The sequence below is a fragment of the Lactuca serriola genome, chromosome 8 (genome assembly GCF_051521515.1).
Source record: "Lactuca serriola cultivar US96UC23 chromosome 8, Lser_US96UC23_V15, whole genome shotgun sequence".
NCBI lineage: Eukaryota > Viridiplantae > Streptophyta > Magnoliopsida > Asterales > Asteraceae > Lactuca > Lactuca serriola.
The window spans coordinates 330,316,526-330,338,240 of record NC_136415.1 but is presented as its reverse complement, the minus strand read 5'-3'; the positions used below and the strand labels follow the sequence as shown (position 1 = coordinate 330,338,240).

Genomic DNA, 21,715 nt, shown 5'->3' with positions numbered 1-21,715 from the left:
GACCTCTGACTTGTCGTCGAACCAGATAAATTCAATCTTATACATGCATTTACTCCGCGCATATCCAACACATATATTAGAGTACAAATTACGAAGCCTCTTAGCTCACATGTCTGTTCCAATTGCACAAAATGACATGGTGACATTAAAATCACCAATAATCCTTCCCATATTAGTGTAACCCTTGAATAAACATAACATTATGAAAAAATAACCAACCCACTACATAAATGAAAATGCCGTAACAATTGAATTTTCACATAGTATCATACTCTTATAAATACGCGAGAATCAGGGTGCTCTAAAAATTGAACCCATCAACCCATTTGAATACCAGAAAGTAAACTACATACTAGTTATTGAAATTTCTAGCAAAATACAACTTGACACTATTATTAAGCCGCGTGCCGTAATCCTCTCATGATCGTATCAAGGCCAAGTCCGCAACCTCTTGAAATATGGCTACATTTACAATCACGTAGGTAACTCCTTTCCATGTATCTACACATATATTTAATTAAAAGAATTATTAAGAAGTTAAACTTCAACCTGGTCAGCTACAAAACTGAACATATTACATGGGATATATACTTCATGTGTTTCGATCTATAAGTGTGGCCTTTTCATATTGAATTCAACTCCTACTTATTAAGGGGGAATTGGGTGTCTCACAATTAAAGAATTTAGACGGACTTTAATCCCATCCAAATCACAAACTTGTACACTAAGTCTCTTGACAAAACCTTAGTCAAATGATCTGCCAAATTATGTTGTGATTTCACAAAATCAATCGAACTCACACCATCCATGATTAGTTCTATAACCATATTGTGTCAGACACCTAAGTGTCAACACTTATCATTACGCACTTGAGTATAGGCCTTGCCCAACACAACAACAGTATCACAACGTATAGAAATAGGTGTTATCGGTTTAGACCACAAAAGAATCTCATAGACTAAGTTCCTTAGCCACTTAGCCTATTTACTAGAAGAATGTAATACAACACACTCAGATTCCATTGTTGAGTTTGTAATGCAAGTTTGCTTCTTGGAACCCAGGAAATGGCAGCTCCCCCAAGTAAGAATACCCAACCAGTCATTGAGGAAAGATCCTCCAGTTTGGCTATCCAACTTGCATCTGAATGTCCTTCCAAAACCAAAGGATATCCCAAGTAACTCAAGCAATAATCCATGGTTTCCTTGAGATACTTAAACACCCTATTCATTTCTTGCCAATGTTGAGCATTAGAATTTTTAGTGTACCTACTCAATATTTCTATAGCAATAGCACTATCAGGTCTAGTACTTGTCATTGCATAAATCAAAATACCAATGGCTTTAGAATATTCCAATTGTGAAATAGGAGTTCCTATGTTGTCCATCAATTTCACACTTGGATTCATAGGAGTGCTCATAGGAGAACAATCGGTAAAATTAAACCACTTGAGAATTTTCTCAATATAATCATTTTGAGTCATTACCAAGCCTTTTTTCATCTTTTTAATTCTTATTCCAAGAATTATATTAGCCTCTCCCAAATCATTTATGGAAAGCTTAGATGATAACAATTTCTTTGTTTTATGTACTTGATTTTGGTCGGTACCGAAAATCAGCATGTCATCTACATATAAGCAAATAATCACTCCAACACTAGTAACATCATCAAATCTACTATAAACACCTTTGTTACAATGGTTAATCTTAAAACCAGAGGAAAAAATAATCTCATCAAAATTTTGATGCCATTGTTTAGGCGCTTGTTTTATTCCATATAAAGATTTGACAACTTTATAAACCATATGCTCTTTACCGGGCATAACGAAACCTTATGTTTATTTTATGTAAAATTCCTCATCATGTTCACCATTCGAAAATGCTGTTTTCACATCCATTTGATGACTAACCAAATTATGGAGACTTGCTAAGGCAATCAACAATCTTATGGTTGAAATACGTGCAACCGAAGCATACGTAGCAAAATAGTCACCGGGTTTTTGTCTGAAACTGCGAATAACTAACCGGGATTTGAAATTTTCAATAGTCCCATTAAAAGTCATTTCCTTTTTGAAAATCCATTTGCAACCAGGTACCTGGAGGCAAATCAGTCAACACCCAAGTGTTATTTTCAAGAAGCTATCAGCTCGATTGTTAGAAATTAGGTAGGGTTTATAGTGGAGATCTGGATATCCCTTGGATCGTGTAAACACTTTCCAAACGGATATTTCTACCCTATGACCAGGTTACAAGAAACTTAGCCTAGGATAATCCTTATGGGACGCTTATTAACCTAGGCATAGAAAACGTAAGCCAAATTGCTATGAGATTCTGTATTCGTATGAAGAAAAAATGAGAGCTAAAAAGGTGATCCCATACTAAAAAGAAGATCCGTTTTTTTTTATAGAAACAAGATTTAGGGTTTCAGTTTTAGGATTGGCCGTCGTGGGTTTGTTTGGAAAAAAAATCAAGGGAATCTAGCATTAATGAGGAAATCAATGGTTTCCAAAATTAAAGATCTTAGTAAGTTTTACCACAATTGCCCTCAAGAATTTGATTTTTCAACTATGTACCCACTTGTGAAATCCCGAATCAGCATGACCCCAGCAAGGGCTCTTCCCCTTCGACCCATCTAGAGGCGTTACCCCTAGACCCCACCAAAGGGGCGCTGCCCCTTTAGAAATCTCGGACCCAAGGGCGCTGCCCCTGGATCTCTGACTTGTCGTCGAATCGGCTTCTAATTACACAAAATGACCTGGTGACACTAAAATCACCAATAATATCTGTAGAAGAAGGGCGGCATATACATGTTCTTACACATATTGTCACTGACGGAGTTCAAGTCATACTTGGAGGTGGTCATGTAGCTATGTCTAGACCCACCAACAGTGATATAGACAAAAAGGAGAAAGATGAAATTACTTTGTATGAAATCTTTGTGGTGTTCCACCTGACCATTTTGATCTCATCATTAACCATAAATATGCAAAAGAACAATGAGATGTCCTCAAGAATCTCTATGAAGAAATTGAACAGGCTCAAGTCAAGAAACTAAGCACAGAACTGAATGAATTCATTAGTTTCAAAGCTCTCCCCAGAGAAAGTCTTGATGATTCTTTCAAAAGGTTCAACCTCGTCGTCACTTAACTCTCAAACACATGTATTACTCAAAGTAATCATGAAATAGACCTAAAGTTTTGAAATGGCTTAGGAAAACAGAGAACTGTGGCAGAGATGATAGTCAAAGGAGACAACAAAATCAAGAAACTCTTGCTATACAAACTCTACGGTGAACTCCAAGCTTAAGAGTCTACGATGATGAAATATTGTGTGGCTCTTGGTGGACCTCTTGCTTTTTTTGCCCACTCACTGTAGTATATAAACATATCACCTTAATATCCTCATACTGGAGAGTCCTCATATCAAATCTCAAATGAAAACTCACTGTAGTAATATGAACCAGAGATGGACATGGATGACAAAGAAGCCTTTCAAAATGCACGTGCCTTAGTAAGCCAACAGTTCAACAGGCTTCAACCACCAAACTTTCACAAAAAAATCAAAATTTTAGTAGACCCCGCTTTAACCGCAACTATAACCCAAAAAACAACCCACCTCAACACAACCCTCGCCACTACATTCAACCATCTAGATACCTAAGAAACCCATCGTATCAACCTTAGTCTTAAACCACACCTTTGATGCTTACTTACTCCACCAAAGTTCCACACGAAGACAAACCTTCTGAAACCTTGGTTGTCTCTGAAGAAACGAAAGACAGAGTTCTCATATTTCACATGTGGCATAAGGAAAATCACTTCACAAGAGACTACAAATCGAATGTAGTGAAAAACAAAACATATTATTTGAGAATGGCACAAGAAGTGGAAGAAAAAGAGAAAGAAAAAGCTTTTATGGCTCATGTGTGAAGGGACCATCAAGTTTGGACATTTGTTGACGAAGACGAAGAAACTGATAACAAGAGAACACGAGGAAAGTTGTTTCTCTTTGCGAAGAAAGGTGATAACACCAAAGATGGGTCAATAAAGCTGAAAAAGAACTACTGCTTCATGGAAAAGGAAGGAACCATCAACATTTTCGAACAGCTAACACTCATGATCTGATCAAATAATTATAGTGTAGAAGATTGTCAATCTCACATAGATCAAATCACTCAAACGTGTGATGGCGTCCTTAGAGATTATAACAAAGCCTTAGATGAAAAGAACATAACAACCCAAGAGTTGTACCAATTGAGAGGAAGACTAGAAGACACGAAGCTTGAGATCATCATGTTAGAAATAGACTTGCTGTTAGAAAAAGATGCTAGATTGTTAAATAAAAACAATATATTAATTTTTAATCAAAAGGATCTAGCCCAAGCAGATATCATACACTTAAATCAATTAATCAAAAAACTTGTCAATGAGAACGAAGCTATTGAAAATATTATGAACAATGGATCCACAAACAATACCTATAAATGGGGATAGTCAAATGGCTACTCTACCAGAGAGAAATGTATACCGACATTTGATGTTGAACATCCCTTTTTCCCAGCTGACAGGACTTTCATTTTTCCAGTCTATAACAAAACTTACCCAAAAGCTATTCAATGTCATTTTGGAAAACTTCATGACTTAAGCAATAACTGTGTGATTGAAGAGATCTTCCTTGAAACATCGAGAATCTCTGAAAATTGTCATTCAATACCTGTCATTGGAACAATTTGGTCTGGATTAGGATCAGATGTAGATGAGGAAATCATTTTAGAAGGATCATACATGTCCCCAAAATCTGAATTTGACGAAGAAATTATTCTGGAATACCTAAATTACCCACAAAAACCAAAGTTTATAAAGATATGACTACTGCATCCTATGCAATATCTTATTCTTTACCTATAGAAAAACTCTCACTTAAGACCTTTGTTAAGTTAACTTCTAAAATTCAAGCTCTTCCATAAGGAGTAAAAATGGACAAATTTGAAGTTGGAAAATGTTCTCGATCACATAAAGTTTATAGTTCTGATGACTTGTTTCCTAGATCCATACTGAAGTATAAACTATTCTAAAGCAAAAGACCTAAATTGAACAAGATCTGATGTATTATCACCAAAGGATTTGGCAACTCAAGCCTTGAAAGTTGAAATTAAATATTGCATAGAGAAAAGGAATGTTGATTCAAATCCTAAGCTTACAGAAAGCTAAAGTTCCAAAATTTCAAAGAACAAGGGTTTTTTCAAGGCTGTATGCATAAAAAACATTTTCCAAACTTTGTGCAATGAAACTCTTTTCAAAACAAAGCTTCTGTTCAAGCTAACTCTTCGCATAAGTTTGAAAATAGACCAAAGTTTAAAAGTCCCAACAGGTCATAGAGTCCTTCAAAACATCAAAGTCTCAAGTATGTATAGATGAATAACACAACCGTTTTTATTCCTCTGGACAAGTGTTCACAGAAACAAGATCAAAAACATAAGACTATCATAAGTGATGATACCACAGTTATCAGTCAAAAGGACAAGACAAACAAAAAGTCTCAAATGAAGAACAATCTGGCCAAACACGTTGATTATGTTCCAAAATTCAAACATAGGCAAACCATTTGGCTAAATGAAAAGAAGCCAACTTTTAGTTTTATCCACCCATTATGAAAAATGCCTCTAGGTCTAAGTCTACTGTTAGGTGCATTTTATGAACCTATTTTGTAGCTTTATTTCATAAAAGTGCATTGCATCTAGGCTTAAACTCATGCATTATACATGTTTTTATTCGGATTCTCGATGACATTATTTCACTCGCACACTTTTGTGATATTTCAGGGACTTTTGGAGTTGGGATCTTGCTTGAGGAGGTGAATAAAAGATGTAGACAAGATTTCAGGACTTGCTGAGCACCAGGGATGAAAATTGTGACAAACCGATATTTTTGAATCAGTGTAATGACCTAAAAAGTCAAGAATTTGTAATCTTTTTTAATGTAATGAAATTTGCATCAAAATTTTGAATGTTCAAAAGTCTCTATTGGGTTACATAAAATGGTAAACATCGTATCAAGGGTTTCAGAAATATAAAGAACACTAAAATCCGAGTTATAACGAAGAAGTTATGATCAACCTAAGAGTCACAGTAAAAACCGGCAATACCGATAAACATAAACCGCGAAGTTTCAATACATTTATATTTATCCTTAAGTATCTAAATGAAAGTTGTAGATATCATTAAACTGTATGCATATATAAAAAGAACGTCCAAATCTGACTTCGTATGAGAACGTTATGAATTTGCCAAGTTCCGAATATAGCAGACAACTAAAATACTCGAAATAGAGATCGAGAGATTTTTAGCCGATGCAACCTAAATGTTAATCGAAGATCTCAACAATAGTAGCTCAACGGTATAAAGTCTGACGAGAACGGACCTCACATGACGAACTTAAGGATTTTTAACGGACTTTTTGTGTCCTGGTCCGTTAAAAATAATTAAAAATAAAATAAAGTCAAAATTTGCCAACGGAGTCTAAATGAGAGTTTTAGAGCATAATCTTACCTATGCATGGATATAAAGAACGTTAAAAACGGAGAACGTACGCGGAAGTTACGAATTTTACAAGTTTTCGACACAAAATCCGAGGCTGTCAGGCCTACCACGACGTGGTGAAGAAGCCACGACGTGGTATTGTGACTGATGGGTGCCAGGTTCGTCAGCAAACATCTCTTCAATGGAAGAGGATAGAATCCCTCACCACGACATGGTGAGGTGTACCACGACTTGGCGCCCAATATAGGGCTATAAATAGCAGCCGAAGGTGTTGGGTTCCATTGCTCATTTCTTTTCTCTCTCTCCCTCGCACCGAAGCTCTGCGTTTTAACCCCTCGAAGCCATCCCGAAGCCTTGGTTTTCATACCCAAGTTCCAAAGGAAGGTGGTTCACTCTCGAGACTCCCGAGATTCCCGAGAATCCCGAGAAATTCAACTTTTCCTAGTCGAAGTTCTGCTCAGTTTTCGTTTCACCTTCTTCTATATGTGAAGTGAGTTCATACCCCTACAACTACGTTTTCAAATACTTTATAAATGCTTTTATACACTTTCAAAGGGGGAGAATACAAGTAAACACACAGTTACTCTCGTGTGGAAAGCATTAAGCCTTTACTACACTTATCTTTATATAACAAATCATATGTGATTCATAACTATCATATGAAAACGTTCGCATGCAACACCTATTCAATAAAATTTTATCCTTTAAGAGTAAAAAGATGTTGTTATACAAATATCAAACACTTTATTTATATTTTGGTGTGTAAATGTTCAATAGCGTTATTACAAATGTTATGCCTACATACCAAGCTGATACTGCACTAGGGTTTATCATACAACGAATCATACATTTGAGAAAAACTATAATAGGTATAGTTTACTAGATATTTAAGAGATTTTACATACTTTAAGTACTATATCAAGGAAATACTTTCATGTACAAGAACAAATGAACTTTTCATACGTAAATCTATTTGATACTAGTTTTGTGAGACGTTCAGCTTCACGTACTTTCGAGTATGCAGTTAAAGTCCTGTATTATATACCATAATCTCTTGTAGGGAGAGTGTGATACTTGTGTATAGATCTATACGGGATTGACAATCTCGCACCTAAATTGTTAGCTATAGTTAGACTGGCAGGTGTGGGGTGACAAACGTTATAACATTCCAACGCCTGAAGAACGTTGTTACAGGTAGTCTGGGTGAATAGTATGGTTATAAAACTCACATGGAGTAATAAAAACACGTTGATTTATGGGGTTAACCAATGTCTTAGCGATTTCTTTTTTTACATGCATAAATCTACTATTCTAGGCATGAAAAACACTATTGCATAACAGTTTTTGGAACTTTTTAACTACCATACACTTATGGAAAAATATTGGAATTTTAGAAACAACGTTCGAAACAGTCGGGTCTTAGTAGAAGACTACTTTTATACTAGTAGGAAATATGGGATTTTCTAGGAGTTTTCAAACATCTACAAACAAATTCATTCAAATTTATACAAACATTGACATTAAATACTTATGAACTCACCAACTTAAATACTGATCTACTCTTTCAAATCTACTTGTATTTCTCAGGGATTCAGTCATACAGGTAAATTTCTGCTTTTGGAGAAGTGATGCTAACGCGTCAGTTTTAAACTCATTTTGTCATCATATTGAAATTTGTTTTTGAAACAAGTATCATCCAACAATGTAGTCATCCACCCTCGAACGATTCCGCCATTCTGGTTTGGGGGTGTGACAAAAATATTGAAGAATTGAAGATTTTGGCAATTCAGGGAATTACACGGGCCATGTAAACTATAGCATTAAGTTTACACGGGCCGTGTAAACGAGGATAATTTAGCAACACACTTTGAAGACCCAGCCAATCTGAGCAGTCTACTTTTGCAATTACATAGGCCATGTAAATGCCAATGTTAATTTACATGGTCGTGTAAACATGGACATGAGTTAAAAATAAGTTTTTCATCTTTCTTAGAAGGATGCAACCGAATTTATTTTGGGTTCTGTCAAATTTGGTAGCTTTTTGGTTGATTATCTGGAGGATTTTGGAGTTAATTAACACTTGGAAACATTTGGATTTCATTTTGTAAGAACTTTGATTTCTTTTTCTAGATTTGTGATTTTGTTCTAGTCATGTGTGACTAGAACCCTACATTCTCCAACTTTATGTCTTGACTTTTAGTTGTGATTTCAATCATGTGATTTGATGCTTGTTTCTAATTTCTATCTATTGAATTTGATTTTGTTTCAATCAAATGTTTGATTTAATTTTAGTTCTTATTGGCCATTTGAATTAAGGTTGAATCATCCAAGTTATCTATTTTGCTAAATCCGTAATTGTTTTGTGAAATAGAATAAGTAACAAACACTAAATTGAATTGTTTAGAATAAGTCTAGTGTAAATCATATTCACAAATTCTTACACTCCCGAGCTTGTGAGGAGTATTGTATGTTGTTGGGAACATTCACATAAATCTCATTACAACATTTTGATTTATATCTAAGAGATTGTTCGGACTTAAATTAAAAGGTTAGGTTATTTTCAAAGAGCTTGTTTTGAATTTGACAATCTGGTGGTTAGAGCTTGTTAACACTACCAAGTACCTACGTAGATAAAATTGAACAAATATATTTTCATCCATAGAATCACATTGCTAAATTGACTTGCATAGAGTTGGAATCCTTACAAATATTGAATTTGTTTTATTTAATCATCACTTACATTTTGCTTTAGTCTTTTGTTCAAATCATTGCATATACCCCCCCCACACACTTCTGTTACCATATTTGTACCTTACGTAAAAGGTATAAGCACTTGTTCTGTGTCTTTGTGGATCAACCCTGCTTACCTTGTATTACATTTGCAAGTAACAATGTTTTCAGAGTCATTTCGCACCCCTTTATTTGTTGGCTTTGACACGTCTAACAAATTGGCGCCATTGTCAGGGACACGGTGTTACTAATTGTTTATACCTATTTCTTTTGGTACATGTACACCATTGCCAATTAACTCTTAGATAGAGAAGAATGCAAAGAGGTTACGGAAGCAAGCCAAGCTTTGTAAGAGGCGACCGGGTTTCAGGACTTCTACATCATCTACCCCTCCACTCATTAACATTTAGGAGGATATACCCCTCTCAAGTATATCCGCATCTGAAACAGAAACTCTCTCACGCACACCACAACCATACTCATCGAAAAGTACCACCCCACCCTCTTCACCTACTCATAATATCCCGAACTCCACACCCACAGAAACTTCAACCACTGCTCACAGAATATGAGATAACCATGGAGGAAATCAAGGTCCTCCAAATCAACCACCTAAGCAAACCCTTTGCCAATGGGCAAGGAAATAGTTTACTCAATAACCTCTTTACATCACATATCCGATAGCCGCAAACCTTGAACTAAAATCCAGACTCATCCACTTACTACCAACCTTTAGAGGCCTGGAAAACAAAGATCGTCATAAGTTCCTCACTAAATTCCATGTTGTGTGTGCCCGCATGAAACCACATAATGCCACAGATGATCAAATCAAGCTTAGAGAATTCCCCTTCGCGGTGCAAGATGCAACAAAATATAGGAGAATTCCCCTTTGCTGTGCAAGATGCAGCAAAATATAGGCTTTATAACCTCCCACCGGGGACGGTTACTACATGGGTAGATTTTGCATGGTTGTTCCTAAAGAAGTATTTCCCAGAAATGAAAGCTTCATCCTTGCATAGGGAAATTATCAACATGAAGCAGAAAAAGAATGAAGCCTTACGTACCTATTGGGAAAGGTTCAAGAAGTTGTGCACCTGTTGCCCAAAACATGGAATTTTCGAATACAACAACCTTCGATACTTTTGTGAAGGCATGTTGCCATGGAAAAGGAGGCTTCTTAATGCTTGAAGTAGAGGATATATTGCTGATAAAACTCCAACATAAATTCAGAAACTGATAAAGAATATGGCTGAAGATTCAAAGCACACTTCTCAAGAATACGGATGCACCCCGCGGTGTAAAAGAAGTCCAAACTCCTCAAATTGAAGCTCAATTGTCCGAGCTAACAAAAGTGGTAATGATATTAGCTAAAGGCAAGGGTCTGTAGCTCACACCCTGCCCTTGCGGTATTTGCACCCAAGTGTCGCACCCAACAAACATGTTCCCTCAACTTCAAGAAGAAGATTATGCGGGAGCAAATGCCTTGGGAGGGTATTCCGGGTAAAATTAAAGAGGATACGAGTAGCCAAAGGGTGACCACATATGGAATAACAATCCAGTGTGGGAGGAAATCAAAATGTGAGTTTTCAATAAAGACCACCATTTCCTCAACATCAACAAAGGCCACCTTTTCAACATAAAAATTTCCAGCCTAGGCCGCCACAACAACCACCTCCACAAATGGTTTCATAAAGCATGTCATTGGATGATATTGTCAAAAGCCTCGATACTAGCACTCAAAGCTTCCAACAAGAAACTAAAGCTGGCATAAAAATCTTAGAGCAACAAGTGACACAAATTGCTCAATCCGTGATTAGAATGGAATCACAAGGCAAGCTACCATCTTAAACCGGGAAGAACCCGAAACCCAATGCATGTGCCATTACTTTGAGAGGTAAAAATCTATGAAGGCCTAAGAATCCCGAATGAAGAAGAAGAAGAAAAGGAGGTTGAGGAAGAGAAAGATTTCAAAGAAGATGAAAGGAATGAGAGTTCAAAGTCAAAGAGTCCAATAGACACCGAGGTGAAAGTCACTCCAACAACATTTCCTTCAAGGTTAAGAAGCACAAAGAGTGAATGGGACGACGATAAGATCATGGCAATGTTCCGACAGGTTGAAATCAATATCTCTCTTTCAGATGCTATTACAAAAATTCCTCGATATGCTAAGTTCCTTAAGGAACTTTTCACATCTAAGAAAAATCTCAAAGGAAATGAAACATTGAAAGTAGGAGAAAACGTGTCCGCCGTGTTACAAAAACGGCTACCAAAGAAATCCAAGGACCCGGGTGTATTCACAATTCCTTGTAAAATGGGTAACCTTTTTGTGCCACGTGCTTTGCTAGATCTAAGGGCATCAATTAATGTCTTACCTTATTCGAGCTATAAAACAATAGGAATTGGACCTTTAACAAAAACTACAGTTATAGTTCAACTTGTCGACCAGTCTTTAGTACACCCAAAAGGTGTATTGGAGGACATGTTAGTGCAAGTCAATAAATTTGTATTTATTGCTGATTTTTATTTCTTGGATATGGGTGATGACAACACCCCAAAATCGAGTTCCATAATTTCGGGGAGACCGATCATGATTACCGCAAAAACAGAAATAGATGTAGCAAATGGTACTTTGTCTATAGAATTTGATGGTGATGTGATCAAATTTAATATGTTTGAAGCTATGCGTTATCCTAGTTATATTCATTCCTTAAACTTCATAGATGTTATTGATTCATATACTAATAATTGCTTTGAGTTGTCAAGCCATGATGTGGTAACCACCATCTTGAGCAAGCATTTTGATGAGACATGAATCAATAGCCTAATTGAGAAGTATACTTTGGAGGATGAGTTGATTGAAGCGATCAACTCTTTGGAAAAAGCACAAACAATGAGAGTTGAACCACCCCACATGAAACTCAAAAATTCCGATGCGAAACTCCTTCCTTCCATAGTGCAACCACCAATTCTTGAATTGAAGACTCTTCCCGACCATCTCAAATATGTTTATCTTGGAGAGGAAGAGACATTACCAGTGATAATTTCAACTAAATTATCCAAAAAAGAAGAAAAAGAGTTGGTTGGAATTTTGAAAAAGTACAAGGAGGCCTTTGGTTGGACCATTGTGGACATAAAGAGGTTGAGTCAATCATTATGCATGCATAAAATATTGATGGAAGAGGACTCACTACTAGAAAAAAGTCCTTTTACGACGCTCATTGCGCGTCGTAAAACGCTCAGACGACGCGCAAATGCATGTCAAGGAAGGCCCTGTCATAAAGAGAGACGACGCGCATTTATGACGCGCATTTACGACGCGCGGTTATGACACGCAATGCGTATCAAGGAAGGCCCTGTCATAAAGGAAGACGACACGCATTTGCGTGTCGTAACCTTACGACGCGCGTGTTTATGACACGCAATGCGTATCAAGGAAGCCCCTGTCAAGAAAGGCCATGTCATAAATGAAGATGACACACATTTTTGCGTATCATAATTTTAAATGTTCTAAAAAAATATTTATATATTTATTAATTTTTAAATTAAATTTGCATTTAATGTCTCATAATAGAAATAAAATATCATATACAAAAAATACAATCCATTAGCATAAAATTTAATGTCATACAATTCTATTTTTTACAATATCTAAATTTGCATCTAATCTACTCTCTACATCAAATTCCAACTAAGTAAAGTTGCATCTTGCCTTTCATAATTCTTTAAGACTAATGCTCCAAACAGCTGTTATATGGATAAGAAGTTGTACATTGGCCCATCTCACTCAAGAATGACTTAGCCAAATTCAACTCCAAGTCTTTACTGCATCTTGTTGATAATGCTGCAAGATTTGAATCAAGTGGCTTCATATTCCTTTCTTCCACCAACTTTACCTGATGCACAAAATACACAGAAACAAAAAAACATTGTAGAGGAAGGGGTAATTTGGGAAAATGTGAGGGGTATCCTCTGCAAAACAAAACAAAAAATATCCTTTGCAAGATTTTCTCTTTAGTATCCTCTGCAAAACAAAATAAAAAATATATATCAAAAAATTAAATTTTTTATAGTTTTATATTCTAATTATGCCTAGAGTATTGCATACCTGAAGAACCATTTGTTAGCTCTACAACACTTTTTGAATCTGAACCAAGCTTTCATCACTAACACTAACACCTTTTGTAGCCCCTCGGACTACACATAAAAGTTAGAAAAACTAAATATTCCAAAAACACCCCTAGGACTCTTTTTGTCCCAGAATCTGAATTACACCACAAGTGATGCTTCGATTTCTCTGTTTCTTGCAACTTCAACATGAAGTGTTCTGAAGATCAACATTTGCTTGATTTGATGATTCAACATTAGTTGCCCTTGGACCTATTCCTGTTAAAAAGATACATATGAGAATAAATATATTGTTGAATCTCAAATGTGATTTCTTGGATGTCTATTGATAACTTTGCCAATGCTTCAGAGTCGTATGTTAAGAGTGTTATTGTATGTTGTTAGTATTCAAAATTTCTCCACTATTACTACTGAAGAGGTAAGTTGTTGATGAGCCAAATGGGCTTCCTCCTGAGCAACCAAAAGCTCTTTGTATAGCTGCTACAAGATACCAATGAATTGATTAAAAAAAGAATAGCAACATATATATATATATATATATATATATATATATATATATATATATAATTAAAAAGGAAATCATCATAAAGTCATGAAGTCAAACCTTTTCCTACTTATTAATGACATCCTTATCTTTTTCTGTTTCCTAATCTACAACAGAATCCAAATTCTAAAAATTGAAGCCTTCTCCTTCACCATCTCCGACACTGAGATCTACATTACAAAATGAACAAGTGGTTCACAAGACATCGAGATCAAACCTTTTGTAACAGGCATTGCTATGATTGAGTATTTTTTTTATTTAATACAAAGTTGTAATAGAAAAAGAAATGAAAGTACAATGATGTAATAGGGAAGGAAATGAAAGTAGGATGCTATAACGGGACAAAAACTACTAGTGAGAGAGAGGGAGAGAAGGAACACCTGGCAAAGGAGGATTTTCATGCTTAAACAATTTGTAAAGTTTTTGTTACATTTGCTTGAAATGTTCTCTTCCCATGTGGATTATGGTACTCATTCAAATACACATTCTGTTTATCTTCAAATAAAAAAAAAAGTCAAAAGGTCAACAGATAATCAGAAAAAGTCAAAATGAAAAAAAAAAACTTGTTTTTATTGACTTTTCAATCTCAACCGGTTTCTTATCCCAAGTATGTCCTAAAAATTCATTCACAAAAACCGCATTTTGAGCTACATCACAAGCGCATATTCGTAAATTCAACACCCACACAAAAAATAATAATAATAAAGATTTTCATGTTTTAATAGTTTAAATGTTTTCTTAAGTCATAATATTCATAGGATATGTAAAATTACTTACCTGCCCTGCTTCATTGTCAATTTGAAACTTTCTAGCAGCCACACCAGATGTTGTGAAATATTTATGGCTTCTTCCAAGCTGTTGGCCTGAAAAAAAAAGGTGAAATTACAAAATTAGGCCTCAAGATAATGAATTATGAACATGATCAGTTAAATAAGTATTGTATATAGAAAGTATTAATAGAATTGCATGCAAATAAGAACTGGACCAAAGATTTCTTGCTGCATTTAGATAAAAGTTTAAATCTTGTAACATACTTTGTGCAAAAGACGTAAATGCCCTTCCTCATCCTCATAACTGAAAATAGCACTAGAAAGCTTATACCTTGTAACACTCCATATCTTCAGTAACACCAGACAAGATTGTGGGCCCAATATCTGTTTACTTAAGTCTGCTGAATGGGATTAAATGACCATTTTTCCCTTATATCATAAAGAATTATATGAAGTTGAAAAAAAATACTACAATATCTCTTCCATCAAGCAGTAGTTTAGCTCCACTTTCAACTCCACTTTGGATCAATCTGCACACTCGTTCTTTTGCCTAAAAAATATAAAAACAAATTCAAATAAAAAATTAACAAGAATTATGTTTATTACTTTATGTATACATAACATGATAATATTTAAGATTTAAGATTTAAGATTAAATTTTATTTGTCGGGTCCAAGTCTTTCAGAAACCGAGACACCTCATCAATCTCAACCGTTTTTTCAATCTGAAAAAAGTACAATAAAATATATATTATAATAAAATATATGTTACAAAATAGAAATATGGAATACCTTCAATAATGCTTGTTTGGTTGCTTTCCTCTCCAGGTCTCTTTTCTATTTTTCTTCTGCAGCAGCTTCCGACTTCACTCGCCTCCATGCATCTTTAGCTGCCTTGGCTTCTGCTTGCAGTCGTGCTTTTTCAAAAACCACAACATTTATGTTTTTATATTACTAAAGAAAGAAAAACTTAAAATATTTATAGTATTGGCAAACCTTTCCTTTTTTGGTTTTCAAGTTGTTGGGGGTCCTCTTTTATATTACTAAACAAAAGGAATGATATGGAATTGTGTTCGCAAAATGGTTTTTCAAAAGTGCAGCCCTGTACAGCTTATCAGGTGACACCTGTCTCTCGTTTTACTTTTCCTTTTCATTTCTATCCCCTTCCCCTAAATTTCCAAAACTCATAAATCAATCATATTGCTAAACAGTCAACAACGAACATTTCATTTTTCATTTATCGCCTCCAAAATCCAAATCCAATACAATGCTTCTTACCATCATCCTCCTTCTCCTTCTGGCTGCTATCTGATTCCATATCATTCCTTTTGTTTGGCTTCTGCATTGGATTTCCTTCACCATCTGAGACCGACTCTAAAAAAATCACCACCAAAACTCTTTCTCATCTATTTAAATACTTATCCGAATTTGTTCCACCAGCATTTGTATCCTCATCCTGCTGCTGCTGCATACATATATATATATATATATATATATATATATATATATATATATATATATATATATATATATATATATATAAACTAGCCATAAAGATTCCACCCAAGACAAAAAGAAAAGCATATCTTGCAATTTCCAGATAATTCATATCATATACTACAAAGATGAAAGTAGGTGACCTGAATAATTTCAAGTATAAGCTTCTGAAAAGTATATAAAATAAGAGTAATTTGTAACAAAGATGAAAGACCTACCAGAAATATTCATTGAAATCATCATAATTCTGCCATGCTGAATGGGCAGCTTTCCCATTATTGTTTCGTTCTGCTTCCTGTGAAAAAGTAAGATTTGTTTAAATATGCGAGTGACAGTTTAATTAATAACAAACTCATTACTTTTATTAACAAAAGAGGGGAAAAGATTTATTGACCTTAGAGAGTGTGTTGTAAATTGGTTGAATGACATGTGCCAAAAAGGAAACTGAATTATCTTCACAAATAAAACTATGTGTAGAGCTAGCTTGTCCATGATCCAAAATGGCATTGAATTCCCTGGCCATCTAGGTAATACTTAAATAATTGATCAACTAATAGAGATAAGAGTAAGACACTTACATGGTGGAATCTATAGCAAATGCATTCTGGAAGAAAACGGACGTTTGCAGCTTCACCCCAGATTAAATAGTATAATGAAACCAAGAAAAGCTTCCTGTCCGTGTTAATGGCTTGTATACTATTGAAAACAACTTTCACAATTAGCATAACATGACAAACGATGATTTTTATTTATAAAAAGTGATAACAGGGGATGGAAGTCACATGTTCCAAACAAGACGTATACGCAAATATTTTCACCATTTGAAGTAATTATCAAGAAAATTTAGGAACACTTCCATAATAGTTTTCTCATTTAGTTTCTAAGAAAATTATGAATGACACGTCAGCAACTTTCCATTAATAATAGTGTATAAACTGTAGATACAAAAAATAGACTTACTAGATCAGCTTTAGATAGTATGCCAAGTCATGATTGTGCATTTGCTAAAGAGAGAACAATATTCTCACGTTGATTCCTGATATTGTCTTTCTGCATACATAATATCACCATTAGTAAACAAAGCTGAATTGAACTGAAGGAAGAAGGTGAAGCACGAGAAGCTTTTTTTGTTGATTTTGAAATGAATGGTGGAGAATATATATTACAGATTAAACTAGTGTAAACCATTACACAACTGGAAACACAAATTTGTCAAGCTGACAATCATAATATCTTTTTTTCTTTTATTGGGTGGTCATATTGCCTGGATGCTATAAAGGGAGAAGTGAAAGATGCTAAGAGGTGCTTATATGCATTACTTGCTCACCAACTATGTGTATCTATCACACTGAAACTCTTGACACTAAAGTCAATCTAATAATCAGCTATGAATATTGGAGATGCCTTTAAAGTTTATAAAGAGATTCTTCATCTAAAGAGCAAAGTAAAACAATGTGATGACAAATCAACAAGAATAATGATTTCTCAGTGGCAACTGTAGAATACTTTAAGATTCAGTTAACCAACTTTTAGATGGTACAAGGATATTGTTAACTCATAGGCAAGATGGGAGAAGAAATACCTCTTCTGTAATATATCTGCCAAATCCATCATGTGCAACATCTTTGCTAAGGATTTCCATTACCTCAACAAGAGCTCTTAATGTGGTAAATACCTTTTTAGTTTCTTGAGATCTCAGTCCCAAACTAAAATTCATTTAAACAGTTCTAATGAGGCTTTAATTTTCACAAGTGACATTATTTTATTTTTCGTAACTCAAAAAGTGGTATTTTAGGGCCAAAAGATAAGAGTGTACTTACCCTCCCATATCAGAACTGAAAGTTCCAGATTCAATCATTCTTTGTTCCTCTATCTGGATTTCATCAACTCTATGTACTCGTTTGTAACGCTGATAGAAATCCCATGGGTTTTGAGCATCACGATTACGATCTATTCGCCCTCCATCTTTTTTGGCTAGTTTAAACTACTAGAAAAACAGAGAAATGAATAAGAGAGAGAGAGAGAGAGAGAGAGAGAAGCGTATGAATTAGGATATAAAAATTCGGTTTCAAACTCCCAGAAACGGAGAATTTCAGTGACGATGATCCATCGGAAGTGGGTTAAAGATACGGAAATCAAACCTTGAATCAAGGGTGTAAAAGAAGGTCTCTATTTGTTGCTTTCACTCTGCCTCCATCGTTGTCTTTGATTCGTGCTTTGAAGTCCCGTCAATCTTCTCCACGCACAAATCACACCCTAAATCGATTAGCCCCATTTATGTTATTTGTATTTATACCACAGTTGCATTTTATTTTACTGAGAAAACCCACCATCACTGAAGGAACCGAAGGAGGTGACACCGACTGATCGAAAGTGGCGGTTACCTTGGTGGACTTAAGGAAGCCGATGAATAGTACCATAGAGAAGCTGGAGCAGTAGAACCATCCAGAAAGAAAGAGAAACAAAGAGATGGTATCAGAGAAGGGAGATAAGGCGGTGGAGAAGAGCCGAGAAGCAGCGATCTGAGACAAATGCAAGGATGAAAATCACGATTATTTGTAAGTGGGGAATAAAAGCCCTAGTTACTGGTCGCGTGATCTTCAGGAATGAACGCAAGCAGAGATGGTCTAGTGATTAGGGTTTCCAGAGAGAAAGGGAAGAGAATGAAGGGAGGTCTTGAAGTCGGGCGCGTGTTTTGAGTAAAAATATAAAGCGACATTAAAAGAGAGGACGCCCATTTTACATAAAGTGCCCTCCGTGTTTTTAATTTTTTTTACATGAGACACTAATTTAAGGGCACGTAATAATGCGCGACGTAACTCATTCAATTTTTTGAAGAGATGACACTTTTTTAATGTCAATCTCTTTTGCGTAACATAAATCTCCGAGTGTCGTGGTTTGCGCGTCGTAAAAGGGTCTTTTTCTTGTAGTGACTTTAAGCAAAACCGCGAAGCTCAAAGGAGACTAAATCTACCCATGATGGAGGTGGTGAAAAAGGAGATCATAAGTTCTTGGATGCAGGTTAATCTATCCCATTTATCATAATAATGTTGGGTTTTAAGCACTACAACACTCCTATGGTGCACATGCAAGCCTATATGCTATGGATATATGTTTTCTCTAATTATACATGCAATTTTAATTTTCCAAAGCATACATCCTAACTAGCATACGATAGAGGATATACAACATAAAACTCATAGTTAGATGAATAAATCTTATGTAGTTTGAAGTTCTTGGCCATGAAAGCTTTAGCACCTCAAGTGTGATGCCTCTAACGTGTCACAAAAACCAAATTAAAGAGGAGACTTGAGTGAATAAGCTAGTTAGCACAAAATCGATTATCACTCTCTTAGAATGAATGGGGCAACTAATTTTGGCTCTAGGGGTGTGCTTTTATAGTGTTACAAAGGCTAGGTTTTCCTCCATGCAAACCCTAATGCACCATGACCCTTCATATTACTTAGGCTCCATGGGTTAGACCTCCATGGACTATCATATTGGTTTAGCCCATCCTAATTAACTATAGATCATTGGCCCACACTATAAGAATTGTTGATTTACTTAATCAGTCCCCGTATATTTAATTAGTCTTTTTTTTTATCACAAAATTAATTCCAAATTAATTCTTGATCAAAACTAATTAAATAATATGATTTCTCAATTAATATATTATACTTATAATATATTAATAAATCACATATAACATTAATCTCAAAAGTTCATCCTATCAAATTGCACTGGTGAAGGCAACCCATAAGGACCATGCTACTATCAAGTCAAGTACATACCAGTTATAGTTATCGGCTTAGACACCTAATATAATAGTCTCCTGCTTGGATAAGTCTAATAACTATAACTGCCAATGCAACTTCAAAATCCGACTTAGCAAACGTAGCTTTCAAGAGCTGCTATGAAACTCTAAGCTAGTCAGTGACACATCCTTTAGATAAGGGATCATATATTCCTCTGTTCTTCAAGATATCATGCGGAAAAATACATGGAACGTAGTCATACTTATTGTCTTATAGTTTGTTTCCCCATTTCTGATTTTTCCAATATAGAACATAACCGAACACATCAATTTAGTTCTGACTAGGCCCGACACATAAGTCAAAACAAATCATCGAGGGACCCAAGATATCACTTTTAATCCTATTTGGATAAAAGGAACAGATAAACTTTGATATTATATGCTTGTACTAACTACTTGTTAAATCATGCACAATGATACGTTTTATAACATCAAGTTACTGATGCGTTTTTGTATCATCAATGCACAACCAACTCGTAGTCAACAACTCATATATCTTAGTTTGAAGACTATATGATATTATCGTCTCAAAATCACTCGTGATAAATGATGGGTTTTGAGCATTCTAACACTTACTAAGTGTACATGCAACCCTAATAACCTTGGATCTATGTTTGTCTAATAATCATGCAAAGTTGTTTTCCAAGGTTATGAAACTATCTAGCATACATGGGGTACAATTTTCTTTGTATAAAAGATAGAACTACATACCTTGTTGTTGAAAGTGTTCCTTGAAACGTTGTGAGCCTAGCACCTCAAGTGTGATGCCTCAAATGCTTCACACAACACCAAATGCGAAGAATAAACTTGAGAGAATACTTTAACACATGCAAAATCGGCCAAGCCCTCTTGTTTCTTAGTGTAGCCGATTTTGGGGAGAAACACATTGCTTATATAGTGTGTTGCATTAGGTAAACCCTAATGTAACATGACTCTTCGTTTCTTGATCCATGGGTTAACTCCATGGAGCATCCTATGGGTGGAACCCAACTTGACAATCCATGGAGCCTCTTAGCCCACTATATAAGATATGGAATATTTACAAAATCAACCCATATATCTAATTAGTTATCTTTTGATCACTTAATTAATTCTAAATTAATTCTTGATCAAAACTAATTAAATAAGATTATTAATATATTAGAACTTATAATATATTAATAACCATAAGTGTTATTTCTCTCATTTAGTTTATTCAATTGCATGATGTCATGCAACCCAAATGGACAATGTCGGGTCGGTTCAAGTACATACCATAAATAGTTATGGACTTAGACACCTTATCCAACAGTCTCCCACTTGGATAAGTCTAATAACTATAATTGTAATACTTCAGGAACCGATCAGCAATCGTAGCTCTTTCCAGGTTTCTCGGAACTGAGAAAATATTGATACGCCATTTAAGATAAGTGATCACATAATCCTCTGTTTTAGATATCAGCCGGACAAATACATGGAACAATGTCTTACTTATTGTCTAGCAGTTTGTTTCTTGATTTCCGATTCTTTTGACAAAGAACTTAATTGAACACATCAATTTAGTTCTGAACGGGCTCGGTACATAGGTCAAAACAAAATCATCGAGGGGCCTAAATATTAGCTTCTAATCCAAGAAGGAACAGATAAACTTCGACTCATATGTTTGTTCTACTACTCACTGAATTATACACAAAAGCACGTTTTATAACATCGAGTTACCAAT

The 21,715-nt window shown here is 35.3% G+C and overlaps 2 protein-coding genes and 1 long non-coding RNA gene across 3 annotated transcripts; 1 reads left to right on the top strand and 2 right to left on the bottom strand.

Annotated features, from left to right (window-relative positions):
* The first annotated feature begins 10,959 nt into the window (after positions 1-10,959).
* Positions 10,960-12,076, top strand: LOC145068290 (uncharacterized). Its single transcript, XM_079015241.1, has 2 exons — positions 10,960-11,095; positions 11,175-12,076. Exons 1-2 carry the CDS (start codon positions 10,960-10,962, stop codon positions 12,074-12,076), a joined length of 1,038 nt encoding a protein of 345 aa, XP_078871367.1.
* Positions 12,077-14,321: 2,245 nt separating this feature from the next.
* On the bottom strand, positions 14,322-15,400 carry LOC145070357 (uncharacterized). The gene is made up of 3 exons (XR_013689916.1): positions 14,968-15,400; positions 14,711-14,796; positions 14,322-14,428 (listed from the first exon to the last, which is right to left on the bottom strand). It is a non-coding gene; the product is annotated as an uncharacterized LOC145070357 (long non-coding RNA).
* A 1,766-nt stretch (positions 15,401-17,166) lies between these two features.
* Positions 17,167-18,182, bottom strand: LOC145071342 (callose synthase 10-like). Its single transcript, XM_079018242.1, has 3 exons — positions 18,020-18,182; positions 17,782-17,905; positions 17,167-17,249 (listed from the first exon to the last, which is right to left on the bottom strand). The coding sequence occupies exons 1-3, from the start codon at positions 18,055-18,057 to the stop codon at positions 17,187-17,189; spliced, it is 225 nt and encodes a 74-aa protein (XP_078874368.1). The 5' UTR covers positions 18,058-18,182; the 3' UTR covers positions 17,167-17,186.
* Positions 18,183-21,715: the final 3,533 nt, after the last annotated feature.

Excerpts from the sequence above, each read along its gene's own strand:
- LOC145068290 (XM_079015241.1), top strand. The coding sequence starts at position 10,960 with ATGTCATTGGATGATATTGTCAAAAGCCTCGATACTAGCACTCAAAGC. Across the intron at positions 11,096-11,174 it reads GATTAGAATGGAATCACAAG|GCCTAAGAATCCCGAATGAA; the intron begins GCAAGCTACCAT and ends AAATCTATGAAG.
- LOC145071342 (XM_079018242.1), bottom strand. The coding sequence starts at position 18,057 with ATGATTGAATCTGGAACTTTCAGTTCTGATATGGGAGG. Across the intron at positions 17,906-18,019 it reads TTCAGTTCTGATATGGGAGG|TTTGGGACTGAGATCTCAAG; the intron begins GTAAGTACACTC and ends AATGAATTTTAG. Across the intron at positions 17,250-17,781 it reads GCAGATATATTACAGAAGAG|AAAGACAATATCAGGAATCA; the intron begins GTATTTCTTCTC and ends TTATGTATGCAG.